This window comes from Macaca mulatta, chromosome 8 (assembly GCF_049350105.2).
Source record: "Macaca mulatta isolate MMU2019108-1 chromosome 8, T2T-MMU8v2.0, whole genome shotgun sequence".
Lineage (NCBI taxonomy): Eukaryota > Metazoa > Chordata > Mammalia > Primates > Cercopithecidae > Macaca > Macaca mulatta.
Genome location: NC_133413.1, coordinates 97,865,057 through 97,891,179, shown reverse-complemented (window position 1 = coordinate 97,891,179; position 26,123 = coordinate 97,865,057). Strand labels below are relative to the sequence as shown.

At 34.4% G+C, this 26,123-nt stretch overlaps 1 protein-coding gene across 1 annotated transcript in view; it reads right to left on the bottom strand.

Moving 5' to 3' along the window:
• The window catches only part of CNBD1 (cyclic nucleotide binding domain containing 1), a 560,546-nt gene that overhangs the window by 11,054 nt on the left and 523,369 nt on the right, over positions 1-26,123 (bottom strand). Inside the window, exon 11 of the mRNA XM_015145661.3 lies at positions 9,750-9,817. Coding sequence (XP_015001147.3) covers positions 9,750-9,817 — 68 coding nt within the window. The remainder of the gene's footprint in view (positions 1-9,749; positions 9,818-26,123) is intronic.

Sequence of the window (26,123 nt, the reverse complement as noted above, 5' to 3'; positions counted from 1 at the left end):
CAGTCTATTTTATCTACTTAATTAAAATATTTTATGAATTATATTAATAGTATAATTATTTCTTCAGTCCATTCTCCTTTATTATACATTAATATTAAGCAAATGAACAAAAAAATACTGTTTCTAAAATTATCTAGTAACAATCTTATTTTTATATTTCTTTATTATAGAAACCATAAATTAAATAACACACTAGTAATCAAAAGAATATTATCACAAAATTATATCATTTTGGTTATATTGATTACAATTAAAATGATTTAAATTAGATAGTTCGCACTAGGTAATAAATCTGGATTCAGTTTATTTATTGTTTGTGTTAAAAGATGTATCTTTAAAGAGCTTCTTATTTGCCCATGCCTATGTCCTGAATGGTACTACCTAGGTTTTCCTCTAGGATTTTTATGGTACTAGGTCTAACATTTAAGTCTCTAATCCATCTTGAATTAATTTTCGTATAAGGAGTAAGGAAAGGATCCAGTTTCAGCTTTCTACTTATGGCTAGCCAATTTTCCCAGCACCATTTATTAAATAGGGGATCCTTTCCCCATTTCTTGTTTCTCTCAGGTTTGTCAAAGATCAGATGGCTGTAGATGTGTGGTATTATTTCTGAGGACTCTGTTCTGTTCCATTGGTCTATATGTCTGTTTTGGTACCAGTACCATGCTGTTTTGGTTACTGTAGCCTTGTAGTATAGTTTGAAGTCAGGTAGCGTGATGCCTCCAGCTTTGTTCTTTTGACTTAGGATTGTCTTGGAGATGCGGGCTCTTTTTTGGTTCCATATGAACTTTAAAGCAGTTTTTCCAATTCTGTGAAGAAACTCATTGGTAGCTTGATGGGGATGGCATTGAATCTATAAATTACCTTGGGCAGTATGGCCATTTTCACGATATTGATTCTTCCTATCCATGAGCATGGTATGTTCTTCCATTTGTTTGTGTCCTCTTTGATTTCACTGAGCAGTGGTTTGTAGTTCTCCTTGAAGAGGTCCTTTACATCCCTTGTAAGTTGGATTCCTAGGTCTTTTATTCTCTTTGAAGCAACTGTGAATGGAAGTTCATTCCTGATTTGGCTCTCTGTTTGTCTGTTACTGGTGTATAAGAATGCTTGTGATTTTTGCACATTAATTTTGTATCCTGAGACTTTGCTGAAGTTGCTTATCAGCTTAAGGAGATTTGGGGCTGAGACAATGGGGTTTTCTAAATATACAATCATGTCATCTGCAAACAGGGACAATTTGACTTCTTCTTTTCCTAACTGAATACCCTTGATTTCTTTCTCTTGCCTAATTGCCCTAGCCAGAACTTCCAACACTATGTTGAATAGGAGTGGTGAGAGAGGGCATCCCTGTCTTGTGCCAGTTTTCAAAGGGAATTTTTCCAGTTTTTGCCCATTCAGTATGATATTGGCTGTGGGTTTGTCATAAATAGCTCTTATTATTTTGAGGTACGTTCCGGCAGCAAAAGCCAAAATTGACAAATGGGATCTCATTAAACTAAAGAGCTTCTGCACAGCAAAACAAACTACCATCAGAGTGAACAGGCAACCTACAGAATGGGAGAAAATGTTTGCAATCTACTCATCTGACAAAGGGCTAATATCCAGAACCTACAAAGAACTCAAACAAATTTACAAGAAAAAAACAAACAACCCCATCAAAAAGTGGGCAAAGGATATGAACAGACATTTCTCAAAAGAAGACATTCATCCAGCCAACAGACACATGAAAAAATGCTCATCATCACTGGCCATCAGAGAAATGCAAATCAAAACCACAATGAGATACCATCTCACACCAGTTAGAATGGCGATCATTAAAAAGTCAAGAAACAACAGGTGCTGGACAGGATGTAGAGAAATAGGAACACTTTTACACCGTTGGTGGGATTGTAAACTAGTTCAACCATTATGGAAAACAGTATGGCGATTCCTCAAGGATCTAGAACTAGATGTACCATATGACCCAGCCATCCCATTACTGGGTATATACCCAAAGGATTATAAATTATGCTGCTATAAAGACACATGCACACATATGTTTATTGCAGCACTATTCACAATAGCAAAGACTTGGAATCAACCCAAATGTCCATCAGTGACAGATTGGATTAAGAAAATGCGGCACATATACACCATGGAATACTATGCAGCCATCAAAAAGGATGAGTTTGTGTCCTTTGTAGGGACATGGATGCAGCTGGAAACCATCATTCTTAGCAAACTATCACAAGAACAGAAAACCAAACACCGCATGTTCTCACTCATAGGTGGGAACTGAACAATGAGATCACTTGGACTCAGGAAGGGGAACATCACACACCGGGGCCTATCATGGGGAGGGGGGAGGGGGGAGGGATTGCATTGGGAGTTATACCTGATGTAAATGACGAGTTGATGGGTGCAGCACACCAACATGGCACAAGTATACATATGTAACAAACCTGCACGTTATGCACATGTACCCTACAACTTAAAGTATAATAATAATAAATAAATTTAAAAAAAGAGCTTCTTATTGTATATATACATATATGTGTGTATATATATAGCAACACATTACATATATATATACAACTTCAAAATAAAATATATGCTGACTGAAAAAAATTGGGACAGATGGAAAATGAGGATAGGAAAATGAGCTGATGTCAGAAGTGAGATGAGTATACTGAGCACATTACTAGTGTTCCTGTACATCTGATGGAGATGGGTCACAAATTTAGGCCAAAGCTTTCTAGTAGGATTGATCTAGAAGGATCAGTGATTCATTTAATGGGTCATAGTATCCTTGAAATAAAAACAAAGTAGTCATTCAGGAGAAGACCTATTCCTGGCACTAAAACCAGAAAAACATGTCCCATATTTCTTAATAAAAAGAATATTGGAAATTTCATCTGCACCTACATCCTTATAGTACTGTCAGAAGAGCTCTGACATTTCTGGTAATAATGTCCTCACATTAGGCTGTGCTATCACACAGAACACAATTTGGCAAAAGCCAAAGCAATCTACTATGGATGGACAGAGCCATCAGATAACATGGCTTCACCAAGCAATACACTGTGGTGTGCATATTTTCACCTTGTCTTAGAGGCTGTTTGTCTGCATGCATGTGTGCTCATGTGTTGATATGGATACCTCGATAAAAGGAGATACAATATCACTTTCAACAAAAATTTAGTCATTTATTATATCCATCTTTATTTTTGTATATTTTCCATAATATGTACATTTTAAAAGGGTTTTTTAAAGGAGAATTTTAAAAGTTTTATATCTAAGCAAAGGGCTAAATGGCATGTTTTCAAAACTTTTCAACCACCGATTCTTAACCGAGTGAAAATAAGTGACAGTTATTTCTGGGTTATCCTTCCTGACTTTTTCTAACATTACTCTTTTATTTTTTCTTATCCAGTACAAAACCAACTGTTTTAAGAGCTAGTGGAACTAAAATAGGATTATCTTCATCTTTTGAAAGATAAGGGCTACAATAAGAAAAGTATACAGACTTAAACAGGCAACCTGGATTTGTCTAAGGGTCTTAAAAATTAGTTTGGCTTTTATTTCAGGACCAAACAACAAGAGTTTATTTATTTAAGTTTGGAATTGATGCCAGGAAAATGTTCCCAAGTTTGAAAGGAGTTTTCACATAATCTCTTATGAAATTTTTAAAAATGTAAGTGTCTGACATCCATTTGAAATATCCTGGGTTAGAAACTTCAGAGGGTCATGGGAGAAAAAATATAACCTCAGAAAGCCCCAGAGGGGAGCCTGTCATGTATTCCATGTTGAAACTCATGAATTTGTTTTGAATAAGCTAAATAGGAAAAAATATGAGAAAACAAAAATAATCCCTTTCTTTATTTTGAAAGTTCAGTCTGCTCTGTAACTTGTCACCCATCATGTGCCAAAAAAGAAGCTGGAAAAGATACACACACCACAGGCATTGTGGGGTGAAGAAACATTACGCCTACAAGCTTCTTCCGTTTTGCTAGCCCATGTTCTTTTCTGTCTTTAAATGTCAACAACTCAAGTAAGCGGGAAATGCCAAGAGCACAGTCTCCAGGCTGCATGTGTTCTCCTAGCTGTGTGTTGCCCTCTTCACTATTGCTGTGCTCCTGACTTCTGTCATGTGAAATGGGAGACATTGGAACATTTATCATAAACAGACTTTTTCAGAGAGAATTTAACCATTCCCTTTTTTGTATGCAACACATATGTTTTAATGGAGACTTTTCAGAAAATTTCAGCAAGCAACATATTCACTGGCAGATGAAACTCAGGACTAGGGAAGGCCCGAATAAGAAGAAACTTCTTAATTTTCCATCTGCCTTCCCATTTACTACATATTTCTTAAATAACTAGGGTAAACTTTTGACATTTATCTTTAAAAACTAAATCAAATTGTTCTGCTCTATTACAAATCTGATTTAGTTCAAGAGTAATCACAGAATGACTTTTCACCAGCTACAAAGTGTCCCAACTATCTTTTCACACTTTTAAAATTACTATTCTTCCAATAAGTTTTATTCTATGCCTAGGGTAAAATTCATTATTATTTTGGTAGACAATTATATTAAACTTGACTTACTATGTTTTAAATGCTTTTTTCTTATTCACTCTGCTCCTTTTTTCAACTTAGTGAGTCATCCCTAATTCAACGTGTGGTCTTTAATCTCTCTATAACTTTTTTTTCCACATTCTGTCAACAATTACTCTTATATCTATGTTATTTCTGTTGCTTTCCCTGAACCTCATTTATTTACCAAATCATGGGCACCAATTACCTTCCTTGAAATAACTCAATTTATTCTACACAGTATCAATTGAGAGAAAACAGTTTTGCCACTTCTTGCCCCTGGCAAAATCTTAGAATATACAAGTTTAAAAGACAGGATAGTTAAACTAATTGTCTTACATAAAATTATTCCTGTGGTGAAAGACATGTGGGTGCAGTGGAGATTCTATTTCAATGTTTCAGATACTGGTGAGCTAACAGGTAGTCTTAGATCATTTTTGGGGAAAAACAATGTCAACCATTTTCTTCAAAATGTACTTTGAATTAGGCACATCCTTCAGATAAAAATCCATAATGAAGTGGTAGGACCAAAGAGAATATTAAAACTAACCTAGAGATCAGGTTTCACTTGATCTTTTTCAGTAAAATGTATTCAGAATTTCTGCTTCTGTACAGAGTAGGTTAGTTTGTGATAGACCATTGCTCCCGCTGAGCACAATTATGCTCCTGCTGAGCTGGGGGAAAAATTATGTCCCTAAAGTCTTCAGAGATGTGCTAATTTCATGAAGTCGTAAAGGTATGGTAATCTAGAGAAGCTGAAGTATCAACGTGGAACTGACTACTATTTTGGGGTCTGTTACTGATGCTGCTCAAGGAATTTGCCTCGGCAGAGGAGGTACATTGCTAGAGAACAGAGAAACTAGCTGAGCTTTGGGTAGTCTCGCGTGTCCACAATGACAAAATTAGAGACTTTAAGGGACTTTAAGGGACTCAAACACATGATTATTCCATCAAGATGTCTGTGCAGGACAAGAGGCTCAAAAGCTAAGCCAAAAGCTGTTGGAAAAATGCTGAGATTTCATCAGTCTTCCTTAAAGAAACAAAATTAGAGTTTAGGACCTGACAGGGGTGAGGCCCAAGTGATATTTTCCAATCCCATTGAAAACCCTGAAGAGTAACAGGGATGAAGAAGTAGACTGAGGCTTGCCACTCTTGGGACATGAGCTCAATTTTCCCTGATTGCTTAAAGTGATCAATCCTCCATTCCAATTGCCTACAAAGAAATTAATAATCCTATCATGAAGAAGTTATTATTTGAAGTCTATAAAAGTTTTGTACAAAATATCCAGCATTCAACTGAAAATTACCAAGTATAAGAAGAGCAAGACTATGTGACAGAGAACCAGGAAAAAAAATACAATTAGATATCTTGATGCACCAAAGATTCAGATATTAACATTAGTAGAGCAGAAGTTTAAAATAACTTTGATATGTTCAAGAAATAGTAGAAAAGTTGGACTAAAAGGATAAAATATATAGAATATCACCTGATAATTGGGATCTATATAATTGGAAATGAAGAATTCAATAGATAGATCAACCCCAAATTAAAAAGAGCAGAAAATAGAATTAATAAACAGGAAGGAAGAGCAATTAAAATATGAGAACTGAAATAGAGATTAAAAGATTAAGAAATACCCAAAAAATATGTAGGAGGAAAGACACATACAGGCAAAATTTCTCATGTATGTTTAAATGGAGCCCCAAAAGGAGAGAAAAAAGAATGAGGCAGAGAATTATTTGATAAAATTCTGGCTGAAAATTTTCTCAAGCTAATGAAAGACAAATGCATACATTCAAAAAACCTGTAAAACCTAAACAGAAGAAGTAGGAATAAAACCAAAACCATATGTAAGCACACCAAAGTAAAACCAGTGAAAAGCAAAGATAAAAATAAAACCTTAAAATTACAGTAGGTTATTTTTGTAGATATTGACAAGCCAATTTGTTTCCAAAACTTAAATGTAAATCCAAAAGAGAGGGGAATTGATAAGACAGCCATGAGAAAGAACAAAGTAGGAGGATTTACTCCACTAAATATATCAAAATTTATATAAAAACCCCCAAATTAAATAACTGTGGCATCGAGATGGGGATGGACAAATGCAACTATTTTGTAAAATATAGAATATAATAACATATATACAGTCACCTAATTTATAACAATGGTGACAATGTAGTTTAGTGAGTAGATAATGGTCTTTTTTACACATGTGACTGAGAAAACTGAATATTCATATGGATAATAAAACTCTTCAACTTAAATTCACTCTATAGACAATTGTCAATTCCAGATTAATTGTAGGTTAACTGTAAAATGTAAATAATGATGTTTTTAGAAGTAAACACAGGAGAATTAAATGTTATTTGAACAGGTGGGCAGGAGTGAGGTCCTATTGGTAAAGGTTCTCTTTGTGGCACCATACATAAAAATTTGACTTTGTTTAATCATCCAATCATTATTCAGACAAAACTGAGCTATGTCTGAAACTCCCCATTTAATAAACTAGTCAAAGTAATTCCATGTATATTAGTCTGTTTTCATGCTGCTGATGAAGACATACCCAAGACTGGGCGATATACAAAAGAAAGAGGTTTATTAGACTCGCAGTTCCATGTGGGTGGGGAGGCCTCACAATCATGGCAGAAGGTGAAAGGCACGTTTCACATAGCAGCAGACAAGAGAAGAGTGCTTGTGCAGGAAAACTCCCTTTTTTAAAACCATCAGATCTTGTGAGACTTATTAGTTATCACAAGAGCAGCAAGGGAAGGATCTGCCTCCATGGTAATTGAATAATTACCTCCCACTGAGTCCCTCCCACAACATGTGGGAATTGAGGATGAAATTTGGGTGGGGACACAGCCAAACCATATCAACATGTCTGTGGAAAAATGCTGATCAGTATGAAGCAAGTGCATAACATATGCAGGTGGGTGTTTTATAGAGATATATAACCTACTCATTTAATTTTGACCCTGCTGGAATTAGTTAAAATAATGCTAGCTTGTGCAAAGTACTGAAATAGATGCTCCTGCTGGGAAAAAAAGCAAAGTTCAAAGTAGCCTGAGAACTGTCACAAGCCACATAGTGACAAATGCACAATTAAAATTGAACACTTGAACAATCACTAACATATTGCCAGAATAAAGTAAGTTTCCTTTTATTTTTCCTGTGCTACATGGTTTAACAGATGTGGCTGGCTTAATATGTGGCATCTGTTCTTGCCTCCAGGAAACTGAAAATTTCAGTTGGCACATTTTTCTACTCAGAATTTAAAAATAAATCTATTTACATCAAAATCATTAGTGAGCAATTGAAGACTCTGAAGGAAGACAGAAGGTTTACCGTAAAACTGACACTTCAAACTGCTTAAAAGAATTTAATTAGAAATGTCTGTTTTCTTCTACATATCTCTAGACACACTTCCAACCTAGGAGTTTCTCCTTGCTTCATTTTGCTTTTCCCACTGCCTTTCAAATGTCTGCTATCCTGATACATCACACTCTCACTATGCCTGGATCCCTGGAAGGCATAATCCAGGTTTCTTAGGAGGGTGGCAGTTCTGGCCAGTTAGTCAGTCCTTTTCAGCATTTCCTATCCCCACTAATCCTGCTGAGTAACATCTATCACTGCTGTATTTCCTACAGAAAAAGATGTTTTCCTCTCTTTTCCTCCCTACCAGGAAAAAAAAAAAAAATCTTAAGGGGAAGACAACATCCAAGATTTACAAAGATTTAAGCTCCTGTCCCAACTAAGGAATTGAGGAGACTCTTTTCTACATACTTTTTGGACTATTGTTTCCTATCCCAGTCTGAAGGCTTAGCTATAAAGAAAGTATCTTCCCTCAACTCCAAACTTGTCCGGCTTAGCTGACTCAGGCAAAGCTCCACTTGTATCAGCAGAGTCAGTAGTTAGAACTTAAATTCAGGGAATATGCAATTTTTGTTGGTACAAACTAGCAAATGCTCACCTCATAATGTCCTTCTCCTTGTGGTCACACACCAACTACCATCATTTGAGTCATTTGGTAACCATGGCAAGGAAACACTCATTGCACTTTCATCAAGATGATTTAATCCAAAAGACAACTGAAAGTTGCACCCTAATTCACAAATAGCAGATGAGCTCTCAAATTTTAACCCCAATGTTGCCCTCTTTGGGGGAACTACTGTTCTCATTATACTTTAGTCAAAAAGGAAGACACAGCATGTGTTCAAATTCAACCATAAGGAAACACTGAAAACATCAGAATGAGTCAGATGGATTTCACTAAGGATTTTGTTAGGAGACAGAGACATTTAGCACCACACTATAAACAATTTAATCTTTTAAAAACTCCTTTAGGTATTTCTGTTCCTCCCAGATCTTACTTGGGTAAACTGCCAATCCATTTCCTCTCCCTTTGGCTTCTTTTAACATCCTTATATCACACATCACAGTCTGCCACCTTTTACAGACAACCACTCTATATATATGGCCGTGAGGGCTGAGGTCATTTGGGTTTTGCAGTCTTTTCATGAGGAGCAATACCATCAGGCCATCTGGACTTCTCCAGACTCCTACGGAAGCTATTGTCTTGAATGTTGTTCATATTCATTATATTAACAACTTGTTCAAAGTTTTAATCACATTTCTTGTATAGGTTATTAAATATTCTAGAATGAACTAATGCATAGTGGTTCTTTATGCATTCTATGGGCATATTATAATATTAATTTTATAGAGATTGGCATGAGGTGTATTTGTTCAAACTACAATATTTTATTCATATAAAATGGACACAATAAAACCAAAAAAAAAAAAAAAAAGAGTGACCCCTGACCTTTGAAATATCTATTTAAATGTTTATATTCCTCTCTAAAAATGTAAAACTCTTTGAGGTAAGGATTATTACAAGAATAATTTTGTTGAGACAGACTGAAAGTTTTTTAAGGATGTTATAAATATTTTACCAAAAATAGTATCTTAGAGTAAAATTAAAACACATAAGTAGGTGGATGGTTCATTATAAGAACTTTTACAAATGTCTTATGTCATTATTTTCTAGAGCAGATAACATTACACTTATCTTAATATGAAGGCTACTAGACATTAAAAAACAATAAATAATAAATGTTTGCATTTAATTACTATGAAGAGTGACATTTATTATAACTTTAACATTTTACTTACATCTGTCAGATGGCCAAAAGTTGGTTTCGCTGTTTGGAGCATAAGTTGCTTGGTCACTGGGTCTAATTCTAGATGAAAACAAAAGAAAACACTTAGAATACCATCAAAAGATAATTTTTATAAATAAAAAGAGCAGCTGCTAATCCTATTTTAATCAATATTTCAAAATAGTAGACAAAATTAAATTTCCCCTAATAATTAAATTGATTCATTAGTACTTCTTTCTAAGTTCACATTCACATACAACAAGATCATCCCATAAAATTTTAGTATCAATAATTTAGACTAATTTACACAATGTCCCACTTTTTATTCAGAAATTGGAAATTGTTTAGTACCTAACATGTGGCAGACATTAGTGGTTGTCTACCTCAAAGCCATTCATTTATCCGCTGGCAGATTCACTTTCCATGACAGAGGTTGAAACACTAGATATCTGAGGTTTTTTGTTTTTGTTTTTTTGAAGGTTTCTTTTTGGGGGGCGCCTTTTTTTGCAGGGGGATCTTATGCTCCTAAGATATAGGCATGTTACCCAAACCAAGAGCAGGTGGATAATTTCTTATTGAAGTATGGGCATGTTTGAGAATAAAAAGGAAGCATTCATAATTCTGCTTGCACAACAGAATATATCTGGCTACCCTACCCAAATCAAACCAATAGGATTTAGGAGGAAGTATGCTGGGGGTGGGTGCTTTGGGGAAGGTCAGTGATCCAGGAGACAAAAACAACCTATGATGATCAACTGCCCTTTATGTTTTGGACAAGGTTGTGTTAAATTTTAAAGCATGCAGCAGCATCTTGAAAGCATGAAAAACAAGACCAAGGACTACAGCCAACACACAGAAGACAGACGAGTGAAAATACAGAAAGAGCCAAAATCTTTGCTGACATAATGAAGAGTTTGTTTATTCTTACATGAAATCAAAAATAACTTTTTTCTTTACTTCACTTTTTACTTGTGATAAAAACATTTTAAATTATATATATAAACATAAATATTAACATGTAACACAATTTAGGACCATGGTGTTTTGTGCACAACTCATTCAAACAGTTGGGCAAACTGTTTTGGTCATTTTTCTTCCCTAGGCTTATGTAATCTCCATATTACATTTTTTTTCTTCAATATTCAAGACATAGATGAAAGCACTAACACTTTTAAGGTAAAGATGTAGTTTTAAGCCAGACTACGTATCGGTAACCCTATTAGCCGATCTTACACAGTCTACCGAATAATCAATATTCATAAAAAGCCATGGTGCAACTTAATATTTTGAAAACTAATATATGCTGCTCTAAATGACATAACTTTAAAAGCAGTGGAACAACTTTATAGTCCAAACTCATTTGATTGTAATGAGTAGAACACATTCAAGCCAGCTAACATACAAAAGATGTGTGTTCCAAAGGACATACAAAATAAGGTAGTAGACTCTCAGGGTATGGCGTAATGGGAATTGAGTCTGAAACCACATGTATCAGGAACGAAGGGTGTTCGCTCTTTACAGGGGGAACTGTGAGGTCCTTGTCATGCTGTTGACTTTGTTTTCCCTTCCATTATCTGCTCAATGCTTCCATAATCTCATCTTGTATAACGCCTAGTAAATATGGGAGCCCCAAGTCCAAGTTTACATGATTTTATTCAAGAAGCTAACAGTTGGCTCCATTAGTTGACAAAGTTTATATTATTTATTGAGAAAGGATGATTGGTTTTCCACACCTATAAATTTGTTTGTATTAGATTAAGGGTATATCCCTGGCCAAATTAAATCAATTAAGGAACTGTACCCTTTGGGTCTGTCAGTGGGATACATAAATGAATTTTTTTGGTACAAGAAGTGAGCCAAGGAAACTCAAATTTGATTATCCATACTAAGTGCTAGATGCCAGATCACAGAATCTGCAATTGCCATCATTTCATGCAGTCCTCACAGAAATTGGTACCAGATAGGTAGCCTTGCAACAATTTTACAAATGAGAAATTGATGTCTCAGGAAAATTAAGCAATTGGCATTGCTAGGATTTTAGCTAAGTTCTGTCTAGCTTGATAAAAAAGTAAAAGTGGATAATTATCTCATTATAAGTTTCGGGTATTGGTTTTAATTGACATAGGGCACAACCCAGAATTGTGCAAAATTTCTCTCATTTTTATGGATGTGAAACTATAGGAACATCATTTTGTCATAATAAATGTTAGCATTATTATTCAAGTTTTTATACCAACCTTACCTTACTCAGATCATGATGTTGCATTTAATAATTTAGAAAATAAAGCAAACAATTTATAGTAGGGAAAGTAATATGTAGGTAAAACAAAATTAGGAATCAGTTGTGCCTAAAGCATTTTTATAACATTATATTTAAATAGCAAAACCATAATAGCAGCATGAAAGAGAGTGGTCATTAAGTAGGTAGATTTTATTTGAAATGGGGTTGTCTCTCTCTATCTCAAGTAACTGTAAGAGACAGGAATCCAAAGTGGGAAGATGTCATCTCCGATTATCAGCAAACTTTGACACATAATAAAACTTTTCTCTTTTTTTCTCACAACATTTCAACAAACAAAGAGGCATACTTTAGCAAAGAGGGTGCAGAAATACCATGTGATTCCATTTCAGCAATTATGATAGCCATAAAAGAATGACTGTTTCCTTTTCTTTGTACCTTCAGAGAGACCTCAGGAGGGACAGCTGAAAAACTAATGTCAAATTGATCTACAGGATGTAATTTAAAAGATCCTGCTGTTATCAGGTTTTCCTAAAGAAGAATGCCCTCAAGAGTTGACATATTTTCATTACAATACTTACAGAAAGCTGTGAAACCTCAATTATAGCGATAGAAATAACACTGTATCTGAGTTCATTGAGCAAAAAAATGTAAAACTAAGAGTCTGAAAAGTGATGACCAAATGATGTCTATCATTTATTCTGTAAAAATGGTAAAATATATTAACACTTTGTTATTGTTAAATGAATCTTAAATTTTGTAATAAATCAAACTTGGTCATGATGTATAGTGTTTTCTATATATTTCTGGATTCAATATACTTACATATTGCTATATTACATATAATAAAAATATATATATTTTTATTAATATATATTAAATATATATTATATATTAAAAATAATATATTATATATATTTTTAATTAATGAGGTTGGCCAATAATTTCTTATTTTGTAAAGCCCTTATCAGGTTTCAATATAAAGTTTATCATGGGTGAATTAAATAATTTAGGACCATTTTCTCCCTTGTCCTTTAGAAGGGTTTGTGTAGAGTTGACATGTCTTCCTTAAATTTTTCATAGAATTCACAGGAATTCATACTTTTAAAGTGAATGGGCATTTGTGGGAATATTTTAAATTACATATTCAGTCTATTTAATAGACAAACTTAGTCGCATAGTCTGTTTCATATTGTGAAGACTTCCTGGGATTACTGTATCAATTTCACTACTCTTTTCAGAGCTATCTTGTGATTTTGCTGATGATCTCCACTGTTGGTCTATATAACACATTCTGAATTTTTTGAAATGAGTTTTATGGCATAGGATCAATTTCTGTAAATATGTAACAACATGGACAACATGTCCAAATCTTATGCGTTCTTATTGTTTATTAAGATATACATACAATATGGGAGGCCGAGATGGGCGGATCACGAGGTCAGGAGATCGAGACCATCCTGGCTAACACGGTGAAACCCCGTCTCTACTAAAAAATACAAAAAACTAGCCGGGTGAGGTGGCGGGCGCCTGTAGTCCCAGCTACTCGGGAGGCTGAGGCAGGAGAATGGCATAAACCCGGGAGGCGGAGCTTGCAGTGAGCTGAGATCTGGCCACTGCACCCCAGCCTGTGTGACAGAGCGAGACTCCATCCCCCCCCCAAAAAAAAAGATATACACATAATAAAATTTACACCTTTAAACAGTACAATTTAGTGGTTTTCAGTGTATTCATACAACTGTGGAACCATATCTAATTCCAGATCATTTTCATACTGAAGAAAAATACTGTATCTATTATCATTCACTGTCCATCCCTACTTCTCTTTAGATCCTAGCAAACACTAATCTTTCTGTGTCCATGATTTGCCTATTCTAGACATGTTATATAAATGCAGTCATATAATGTGTAGCTTTTTGTGTCTGACTTTGTTAAGATTCATCTATGGTTTGTAGCATAAATCAGTACTTCATTAATTTTTATGAATGAATAATTATATATATACATATAATATGGACATGTCATATTTTCTTCATTCAACAGTTGGTGAACATTCAGGTTGTTTACACTTTGGCACTGTTATGAATAATGCTGCTATGAATATTCATGTAAAAGTTTTTATGCAAACGTATGTTTTCAATTCTCTTTGGTGTATACATAGAAGTGGAATTGCTGGGTCATATAAAAAGTCAATGGTTTGCTTTTCGAGGACTGCCAAAGTATTTTCCAAAACAGCTGCATCATTTTACATTTTCATCAGCTCTGTATAAGGGTTTCAATTTCTTCACATATGCACAACTTTTATTACTGTCTGTATTTTATATTTTGATATCCTATTGGATGTAAAGTCGTATCACAATGTTTTTTGATTTGCTTTTCTCGCAATTTGAAGAACTTTGTATTTAAATCATTTGCCTATTTTTAAATAAGGTATTTTTGTTTTATTATTGAAGTATAATAGTTTTGAGTATATTCTAGAAACTAGATCCTATTCATATATGTGATTTGTGAATATTTTTTCCTATTTTGTAGGTTGTCTTTTCACTTTCTTGATAGTGTCCTTTGAAACATAAAAGTTTTTCATTTGTATAAAGTCCAGTTTATCTAATATTTCTTTGGTTGCTTGTGCTTTAAGTGTTATATCCTGGAAACCATTGCCTAGTGCAAAGTTATAAACATTTACATCTATGCTTCCTTCTAAGAGTTTTATAGACTTGTTAAATTTACAGTTTTGATGCATTTTATTTAAATTTTTACATCATATAAGATTGGGGTCCTAATTCATTTTTTGCATGTAAATATTCGGTTGTCTCAGCACCTTTTGTTGAAATTGTCTTGGTGTTCTTGTTGAAAGTCAATTGACCATAAATTTGTGGGTTTATTTCTGGACTCTCAGTTATATTCTATTAGTCTATATGTCTATCCTTATACCAGCACCACACAAATTTGACTAATGCAAACTCACACCCTGAAAGTGTGTGTGCTCTTAGTTTCATATTCTTTTGCAAGATGGTTGACTGTTCTGGGTCCTTAGTATTTCCATACTGATTTTAAGATCAGTTTATCAATTTCTGCAAAAAAGGAGAGCAGAAATTTTAATAGGAATTATGGCAAATCTGTAGATCAATTTAGGAAATATTGCCATCTTAACAATAGTAAATCTTCCAATTCATAAACACACAATGTCTTTCTATTTATTTAGGTTTTCTCTAATTTATTTCAATAATATTCTGTAGTTTTCCATATCCAAGTTAAACATTTATTTTTTAATATATTTCTAAGTATATTGTCATTTTGATACTATTAATTTTTTTAATTTCATTTTTAGACTGTTCTTTGCTAGTGTATAGAAATAGAATTATTATATGTTGATCATGAATACTGCAATATTGGCAAACTCATTAGCTGGCTTTGTGTGTGTGTGTAAATTTTTTAGGATTTTTCTATAAACACAATTATATCGTCAGCAAAGAGAGGTGAGAGGTAATGTTACTTCTATTCCAATCTGGATATCTTTTCTTCCATTTACTTGCTGAATTTCCCAGGAGGCGATTTTTACCAGGTTGAGGAAATTCTCTTTTATTGCCAGTTCTTTCAGTACTTTTTATCATCAAAGAGATCATGTGGGTAATATGGTTTGGCTGTGTCCCCACCCAAATCTCATCTTGAATTGTAGCTCCCATAATCCCTACATGTCATGAGAGGGATCCAGTGGAGGCTGGCTTTTCCCATGCTGTTCTTGTAATAGTGAATGAGCCTCATGAAATCTGATGGTTTTCTGAAGGGCAGTTACCCTCCACATTCACTCTTGCCTGCAGCTATGTAAGATGTGCCTTTGCTCTTCCTTCACCTTCCACCATGATTACGAGACCTCCCTAGCCATGTGGAACTGTGAGTCCATTAAACTTCTTTTTCTTTATAAATTATGTCTTGGATACGTCTTTATTAGAAGCATGAGAACTGACTAATACAGTGGGTTTTGTTCTTTATCCCATGAGTATAGTGTATTACAATGATTCATATTACAATGAGATAATAGTTGATATTACATTCATGTATTATGTTGAATTTCAGATACAGACTGCATTTCTGGCTTAAATTCTATATGAACATGGTTTATAATCTTTTTTACATGGTGCAGAATTAAGTTTGTTGAGAATTTTTACATCTGTATTTATAAAATGTTGATCTGTAGTTTTCTTATCTTGTGACATCTTCATCTGTTTTTGGTAATACTCATAGAATGCATTGGAAAATGTTCACTTTTTTAGTTAGCCTATTATCTGCCTCAATTTGTATCCACAGCCTTCAGGAGCTCCCAGTGTAAACAATTGCCTCTCACTGTTTTCAACAAACACCCCTGGGAAAAAGGCTTTGTACTGGGTGGACTGAGTCATATAACAACAACCTTTCAAGTTGAGTCTTCCAGAGAATGACCACACATGTCAGAGAACGATGCTTGTTTTGGAGTGAGGCATTGAAAGGTTCCCAACCTGTTCTCGTCTCTTCAGTGACTGTCATACTTCTAGTTTTCTCCATTTACTGGGGGCTGTTGCTTTTCAAGGCTTCCCCAGAGCTAGATAGGGAATGTGGTTATAGGACAAGCTAAAATGCCACAAAGTTCATTGGTCTCATTGACATTCATCCATTCTTCTTGATAAATGCTCTCCAGATTGCTGCAAGCCTTGGTTAATTTGCAAATAACTGAAAACATTGGTTCTTACCACACTTTCATAGAAAATAGAATGTTTGAAGGTTCTTATTTTGTCACTTTTGGGGATGGTAGCTTCCTACTTATTTTTATGTTCTTATTCTATTATATATTGCAAGAGGTTTATTACATTCCTGATTAGAATTGTGGGGTTTTTTGGTCAAATTTTGCTTTATGTGGTTTGAAGACATATTGTTTAAAATATACAAATATGAAATTGTTATATAATTCTGAGAACATTGTTATATTGAGAAAGTGTTCCAACTTATTTATAGTAAAGCTTTTTTCCCCCCTTGAAATCTATTTTTGGGTTTGTATGTGTGTGTGGACGTAATTTTTTGTCACTGTCCATATGATATATGGTTGAAATTTGTTTTGCTTCTTATTTGGTTTCAATTTTTCCACTTTAGGTTATATACTTCTATTTTCCCTATTTGTCTTATCTTGCATCTTTTTATTATTCCATTCGGTAATTTATATAGCTTTTTACAGCTTTTTAAGCAGGAGGTTATTCTAAATAACATAGCTCTTTATGAAAGGAAACAATTCTCATTTCTTGAAGTTTGGACAGGAATCTAGAATGCTCATTAATGCTGTCTTGAAAAGAAGTAAATAGAAAGACAAGAAGAAAGCTTAACCAGTGTGTAGTTAGATTTCTAGGAAAAGTTTCAGGAATCACAACTAGTCATTCAATACAGAGAAGAGTAAACAATACTGTAGTGTCACGGTGAGACTCAAAGTATTGCAAGGATGCATATATGTGTTGTGAGAGTGCTCCTTTGATAGGAACACTTGAAATTTCACCAGTACATAAAATTTCAGGAGCCTAACACAGAGCAATTTATGACAATCTTCAGAAATAACCTATGACCTCAAAACATTCTGTGAGGCAGTGGTTCTAACGTGCTCAGACCAGCAGCAGCAGTACCTTAGGACTCTGTTAATAATACAGATTCTTGGAACTCAACCTAGACTTACTGAATTAGACAGTCTGAGTATGGGTACCAGTAATTGATATTCTCACAGAATTCCTTTAGTGCTCCTGGAGAGAACAACGACTACAGGGAAAACTAATGCCACATACACCAAAGCAGGTGCAGACTGTGGAAATCAATGTCCATGTGGGAGAGCACCTTTGAGGCTACACTCAGATCCTTGTAATATAGCAATGAGTTCCAGCTATTGCTCACATTTCTTGCCATCTGCAGAAATGGCACTGAGAAGGTCCCTCTTCATTTTGTCTATCTTGCTGCCAGAAGAAACATATCTGCAGCATCCAGCCACCCACTTCTCTGAGGGCGAAGGGGAATAACAGTTCCAGGTCAGACCTATAAGTCATTTAAGGAAATTCTGCCTGTGAAGCTCTGTGTTTATCATATGATGGATTCTCCATTCAAAAAACATACCTCAAGCAGCTTGCAAAATAGGATAAAAATAATGTATACTAAATTGTAAAAAAAAATCCTTTTTAAATAACACATTTTTTACTTTAGTTTTCAAGTCACACTAGTAATTTTGAAACAAGCTAAAGTTATAAAGAAAAATGCATAACAATGATAATGAGTAATGTTTAATTAATGAACAGTTGTGGTAATAGTACAAGAAGATATATTATTATTATATGAGTTACATTATATAAGTTGTAGTATTAGCATATGCCAACCAACCCCTACTTTCTTAACCTTCCACCACAGTACATATTAATTTCTAAGTGTGTACATTGTAGATGCATTAAGATAGAACAGCAAAAACAAAAGCAAACAAACAAAACAGAAGAATTCTGACCACTTGGCAAATATAATAATATCTTAAGCATTTATGCTTTCAGTGGCTAAGCTGTTTGGAGTCACCAATAATTGAAGGGTTTTAACTGAATCACAGTATAAAATCTACCAAGGTAAATACCTGAAACAAAATGACACTAGGTGTTAAAAGTTAAACAATCTTTTAAGTGGATGAAGACTTGAATCATTTTAAAACACAGCTACAGAAATTTATAAGTAGTGAGTGTGAAAAAAATAGAACCTTGGGGCCCCAAAACTCACCATATAAAAGGGAAAGTTAAGCTTGGAAAATGAGTCACACAATACTGCCTTCCTTTTGTTCCCAGACAGCTGTAATTTCACAACCCTGTGTCATAGCCTCATCCACAAGCCGGGTTCCCACAAGGATATAAGGCCACGTATCTCCCCACATAGTCTCTCTCACAAATCGTTCACTAGGAATAATTGAGAGCCCCTTGTGAGCCCCTAAATCTTTTAGAATACATACCCCCCTATAAACTAGACATAAACCGGAGTTCTGTTGTATCTCACCATTACTAGCTTATCTTCACAGGTACAGGACAAGGACAGGACCAGAAATCATCCCTCCACCTACCCTGAGACAAATTCATAATTGACTTTTTCTCTATTCCTTCTTTTTGCATTTTTACCTTATCTAAGAGCCTCACAAAAATGTAACAATTTGTGTCACTGCCTAACCTACCTCCCTCTTTTCTCTTCTTCTTCTTCTTGTTTCCCTTTTAAATACTGAAGTTCCCCCAAATCTTCTTCGGAAAAGCACATGTCACAGATACTCCTGTGACTGTGTTTTTCCTGGATGAGTCCTCAAACTTTGGCTAAATAAACGTCTATCAGTTGAGACACCTGTCTCAGTCACTCTTTGCTTAACACAAGAAACACAAATGTGAAAACATGGTGTCTATTAGTACACTGAAGTTCCTATTTCTCTTGGTGATTTTTCTTGGTGAAGTCTAGCCTCATGTGCACTCAGGAAGTAATTATTAGAACAGGGACCATGCGGGTGAGTGTCTTTCAAAGCATGAACACATAGGCATGTTTTAATGAAATCACTTGCGCATGATAGGCACATTACTTTTATTCTGACATTTGAGAAGCAAATCCTGGCCATATTGAGTAACCAGAAGTGATATATTGACATAGTATTACTGATCTGTTTTTGTTAATTTTATATTTTGCTTTGAATACAGATGTCATTTCATCTTAGTTTCAATATTTAGAAGGAACACACATACCAAAACACATGATATATCAAGGATTTGGATGTTAGATGATGATGGCGATTATATACAAACAAACAGCATTTTCCAAGTTTGCCTTAAGCAGACAAAATGAAGGAGAACAGTATCTTAATTTGAAGTAAAAAATGAAAAAAACTTAGGTTCCTTAATTTTTTAAAAACATTTTAGCATTATAAATCTAAGATACTAAGTAATTCCTGATTATCATAAAAGGGTATTTGTGCCCCAGAAGCACTAATGAATGTCAAGGGAATCCCCAGAAAATTTCATTCAGTTGTAATTATAAGAACAACAAAAAATGTTATGTCAAACACTTCTCCTATACAAGCAAAACTATTTTTAAAAAATTGCTCATGTTTAAACAATAATATTGTTTAGGTTTCTATGCCCTTCATGGTCACTCATTATATTATTATTGAAAAATGATATTAGAATATCACTAAGATGGCATTTATCATATCACTATTATTGTTGCCCTAATGAAAAAATACAACTAACTTACAGGAACCTTTTCAGTACATAACTTGGTGGTGAAAATTTAGAAAACATCAATGGGTGTAATACAATTATTATAGTAATGGATGTAAAAAAAAAATCTAAAAAAGCCCAATGCATGTCTTATGTCAGGAAAGGCTAAAAAACTGTCAATAAGTGGATATACATAAAACTTCAGTACATTTAATTTTAATAAGTGACATTATTAACTGTATATATATAAACTATAAACTATATATTAACTATATATTAACATATTAACTGTGTGTGTGTGTGTGTATGTGTGTGTGTATATATATATATATGACATAGCTAGGCTAATCCTGCCTGTGAAATGCTTGGGCAAAGCTATAGAAAGGAAAAAAGTGGAATTTTGTATTGAATCACAAGTTAAACATAGGGTTGTAAGAAATTCTGTTGTTTATTCACTCTGTAAATGTGTTCAGCCTCAACTATATGCCAGAAATGAGGATAAATAAAACATAGCCTCTGACCTTGGATGGCTATACACTCTATTGGTAGAGACAAGTAAGTAAAGCAATAATGAAATAAAATATGACAAATGCAAGCATACCTGTATTTCCGGAGTTATCGCAGGTTTTGTTCCAGACCACCAACTATCATAATAAAATGAGTCACACAAATTTTGGTTTCCCAGAGCATATAAAAGTTATGTTTAAACCATACTGTAGTGTATAGTCTATTAAGTGCAATAGCAGTATGTCTAAAAAATGTGCATACACCAATTTAAAAATACTTTCTTGCTTAAAAAAAGCTTAACAATCATCTGAGCTTTCAGTAAGTCATAATCTTTTTGCAGATGGAGGGTCTTTTCTTGATGTGGACAGCTGCAGATTGATCAGGGTGGTAGTTGCTAATAGTTGAGGTGGCTGTGGCAGTTTCTCAAAACACGACAATGAAACAATGAAATTTGCTCATCAGTTGACTCTTCCTTTCCCAAAAGATTCCTCTGTAGCAGCAATGCTCTTTCCTGGCATTTTACTCACAGTAGAACTTCTTTCAAAACTGCAGTCAATCCTCTCAAATCCTGTCATTGCTTCACTAACTAAGTTTATGTAATATTCTAAATTTTTCATTGTGATTTCAACAATGTTCACATCATCTTCACTAGGAGTTGATCCATCTCAAGAAACCACTTTCCTTGCTTATTTATAAGCATCACCTCATGTATTCAAATTTTATTATGAGATTGCAGCAATTTAGTTACTCCTGTTAATATTGATGTATCGGCCTCCTCCCATGAATCACCACATTCTTAACAGCATCTAGAATAGTAAATTCTTTACAGAAGATTTTCATTTGCTTTGCCCAGAACCATCAGAGAAATCACTATCTATGGGAGCTATAGCATAATGAAATGTATTTTTTAAATAATATGACTTGAAAGTCAAAATTACTTTTTGATCCTTGGGCTGTAGAATAAATGTTGTGGTAGCAGGCATGTAGACCTCCATCAGCGCTCTTGGTTGATTATGTGCATTTTAAATGAATCTTTTCTTCTGAGTAGTAGGTCTCAATTCTGGGCTTAAAATATTCAGTGAACCATGCTGTAAACATATGGGCTGTCATCCAGACTTTTATGTTTCATTTATGTAGTACAGGAAGAGTAAAAGAGTAAATTTAACTTAATTCTTTTTTTTTTTTTTTTGAGACAGAGTCTCACTCTGTCACCCAGGCTGGAGTGTGGTGGCATGATATCGGCTCACTGCAACCTCCCTCTCCTGGGTTCAAATGATTCTCCTACCTCAGCCTCCTGAGTAGCTGGGACTACAGGTGCATACCACCACACCCAGCTAATTTTTTCTATTTTAGTAGAGACGGGGTTTCACTGTGTTGCGCAGGCTGGTCTCAAACTCCTGAGCTCTGGCAATCCTCCTGCTTCAGTCTCCCTAAGTACTAGGATTACAGGCATGAGCCACCACGCCCAGACAACTTAATTCCTTAGCTTAATTCTTAAGCCCCTGGGTTTTCAGACTGGCAAATGAGGGTTGGCTTCAACTTGAAGTCATCAGCTTTATTAGGCCCTAACAGGAGAATCAGTCTATTATTTGAAGTTTTCAAACCAGGCATTGACTTCTCTTCACCTGCTATGAAAGTTGAAGATGGCATATGCTTCCAAAATTGGACTGTTTTGTCTATTGTTTACTGTAGAATAATAGTAAACTGGATAATTTGCAGGAGTTTCTACATCAGCTCTTGCTGCTTCACCTTAAACTTTTATGTTATGAACATGACTTCTTTCCTTAAACCTCATGAACAAACCTCTGTTGGCTTTCAAATTTCTGCAGCTTCCTCACCTCTTTCAGTCTTTATAGAATTGAACAGTTAGGACCTTGCTCTACATGCTGTGACTTAAGGGAAAGTTGTGGCTGATTTGATCTTCTATTCAGATCATTAAAGCTTTCTCTGTATCAGCAGTAAGACTGTTGCTTTCTTATCATTTGCATGTTTACCAGAGTAAAACTTTTTAATTTTCTTCAAGAACTTTTCCTTTGCATTCAAAACATGGCTACTATTTAGCTAAAAACTTCCAGCCTTTCTCAGCTTTCGACATGCCTTCCTCATTAAGCTTAATCATTTCTACAGTTTGATTTAAAGTAAAAGCAATGCAACCCTTCCTTTCACTTGAACACTTAGAGGCCACTGTATGGTTATTAATTGGCCTAATTTGAATTTTCTTGGGCCTTAGGGTACAGGTAAGTCTGAGGAGAGAGAGACGGAGATGGGCGAATGACAAATTGGTGAAAGAGTCAAAACACATACATTTATTGATCAGGTTTGCAGTCTTATATGGATGCAGGTCATTGCACCCCAAAGCAATTACAATAGTAACATCAAAGATCACTAATCCCAGATCACAATAAAAGATGTAATAATAATGAGAAGTTTGAGCTATTGAGAGAATTACTAAAATGTGACACAGAGACACAAAATTAGCACATACTTTGGAAAACTTGCACTGATAGACTTCCTTGATGCAGGGCTGTCACCAACCTCTAATCTGTTTTAAAAATGCAACATCTGTGAAACATGATATGGTGAAGCACAATAAAAGGAGGAATGAGTACAGGTATGCCTACACTATCATTCATACTGAGAGATGCAAAGAGAAAAGCAGCCCAAAGTCCTTGAAAATAATTCATAAAGATGACTTAATTAAATAGAATATCAAGTTTAAGTAATGTGAGTTGGAATTCTGTTATTTCACTTGTTAGTTTAAAAAATTAAATATTATCTATCTATCTATCCATCCTCACACACACATATACATGTATTTAAAAATAAAGCAACAGAAATGAAGAACTTGATAGGTGGGATTAACAAGAAGGTGAAATGGAGATAGCACATGAGAAAATGCTCAGTTTGAAGCATAGGAAGAAAACAGGTTGAAAAACACTGAGAAAACAATGTAAGAAAAGGTCTGACAAACATAGAAGCATAGTCCCATGAAGAAAGGAGATAATGAAGCAGAAGCAATGTTTGAGAAGGTAATTACCAAGAATTCAAACCATAGAAAGTAATGTTAAGGCAGATTATGGAACTAAAGGGGAAAGATAATCAACGAAGAAGAGTATCTAGAAGATAATACAGAAAGTTATCTTGAAAACAATGGAGTGAACAGAAATTTCTAAAGGGACAAAACAGATGTTATTCATAAAACAAAAAGAATTGTAAGTTGGACTGTATTAAAATTAAGAATATCTCACCTAATGACAACATGAAGACAACTGAAAAGCCAATTCAAAAGGGAGAGGATATTTGCTCAATCTAACTCGTGTGTATAAATAATTAAAGATCTACAAATCAATAAAAAATAGAAAGCAGTCATTATTCAAATGAGTAAATAACTTAAGTAGGCCCTTATTCAAGAGGATATCCATATTACAAATACATGTATTTTTAAATTGTTTAGCCTTATTATTCTGCAAGGTAATACAAATTGAAACTGTGAGATAGGGTTATCTACTTATCCAAATTATTAAAATAAAAGAAAAAGGAAAAAACCAATAGTTGACAAGGATTGAAAGCAACAGGAATTTTTATAGACAGTTGGTTGAAGTAAAAGTCCATACAAATCAATTTGAAAAATTGTTTCTCAGTATATACTAAAGCTGAACATATATAATAACTATAATCTAGAAATTCCATTCTGAGATACAGACCTACTTGAAATATATGCAATAAAAGTATTAACTAGAATGCAAGAATGTGCGTCACAGTATTTATTCATAATAGACACAAACTAGAAACAACCAATATCCATCAATAATATCATATAGTATATTCATACAAAAGTATATTATACAATAATAAACTAAGTACTGACTACTGACATAGCAACATGGATGAATCTTGAAAACACAAAAGTGAACAAAGGAGGTCATATACTAAATGATATACTGTGTTTATTATACTAATTTTAAAACAAGTAAAACTTACTCATAATATTACCAGTGAGAAAGGTGATTAACTTTGAAGATACAGATAGGTGCAGTAATTAAGTAACTGAAAGAGGTTAAGGAAGGGCTTCTAGGGTGTTGCTAATTTGTGATCAGTATGGTGATTAACTGATGGGTTCATTTTATTAAAATTTATTTATGAGCTGTGTACTTTTGTATGTATGTATGTATGATAGCCTTCAGGTAAAAACAAAGTTTATTATGAGAAAAAAATGTTATTCCTTGATTTTATAATTAGAACCATAAAGGATAACTTCCTCCAGAGTAAATTACAAAATATTTTGAAATAACAAGATTATTCAAACTCTACTGAGACTCATTTTAAAAGTCTGGTTTATACCCTAGTTCTCAATCTGGGGCTGTGGGTTATGGGCAGTCATGGAGATATTATTACCTGTGGCACGTGAATTAATATGTAAATGGAGGGCACGGTGGCTCACCCCTGTAATCCCAGCACTTTGGGAGGCCGAGGCGGGCGGATCACGAGGTCAGCAGTTTGAGACCAGCCTGACTAACATGGCGAAACCCCATCTCTACTAAAAATACAAAAATTAGCTGGGCGTGGTGGCGTGTGCTTGTAGTCTCAGCTACTTGGGAGGCTGAGGCGGGAGAATCACTTGAACCCGGGAGGCAGAAGTTGCAGTAAGCTGAGATCGCGCCACTGCACTCCAGCCTAGGTGACAGAGCCAGATTCCACCTCAAAAAAAAAAAAAAAAAAAAAAAAAAATGTATACGGAGTATTACCTCTAGTGAATGAATATATTTAATTCATGTTATTTTTTAATGCATTGAGAATTTACTGCGATTAATGTAAACTTACTTAAAATGTTTAAATTTATAGTAGCTTTTTTCTATTACGTATTTTGTCAATCAATAGTTACCAAAAATAATATCATACTACAGATGTTTATGAATGATTTTCACTTTAAAAAAGTTTCCCCATACATGAACAAAGATTGGAATCAATGGCTTAGATAATGTATTTGGATATAGATCTCTAAACTAATGATCTTTTAAATTTCCTTTTGTTTGTATGATTATCTAATTAAGAAAATACATATTTCAAATGACATAAGCAATCAACATGTTTTAGGTTGATAAATCTTTAAAAACAGGCTCTGCTTCAATATCCACAGAGAAATATATTGAGAATAAGATGCAAAAGTGCAGGGATTTCAACTTGTCACTGGATGATCAATCTCCCTGAATACTATTTAAGGGTTATCAGATAACAGATGTTTAGTGTTTGACAGAGCTAAATTGTTAACTGGTGAAATAGATATCAATAATTCTAATATTTCTTATGTGGCTCACAATAGAATCTGTGCTGGTTTCAGAATCTCTGAAATAGTGACCAGGGTGTATTAGCCACAGAATACTGAATATAGCCTTTCCTTGTGCTATTGGCATTGTTAGTC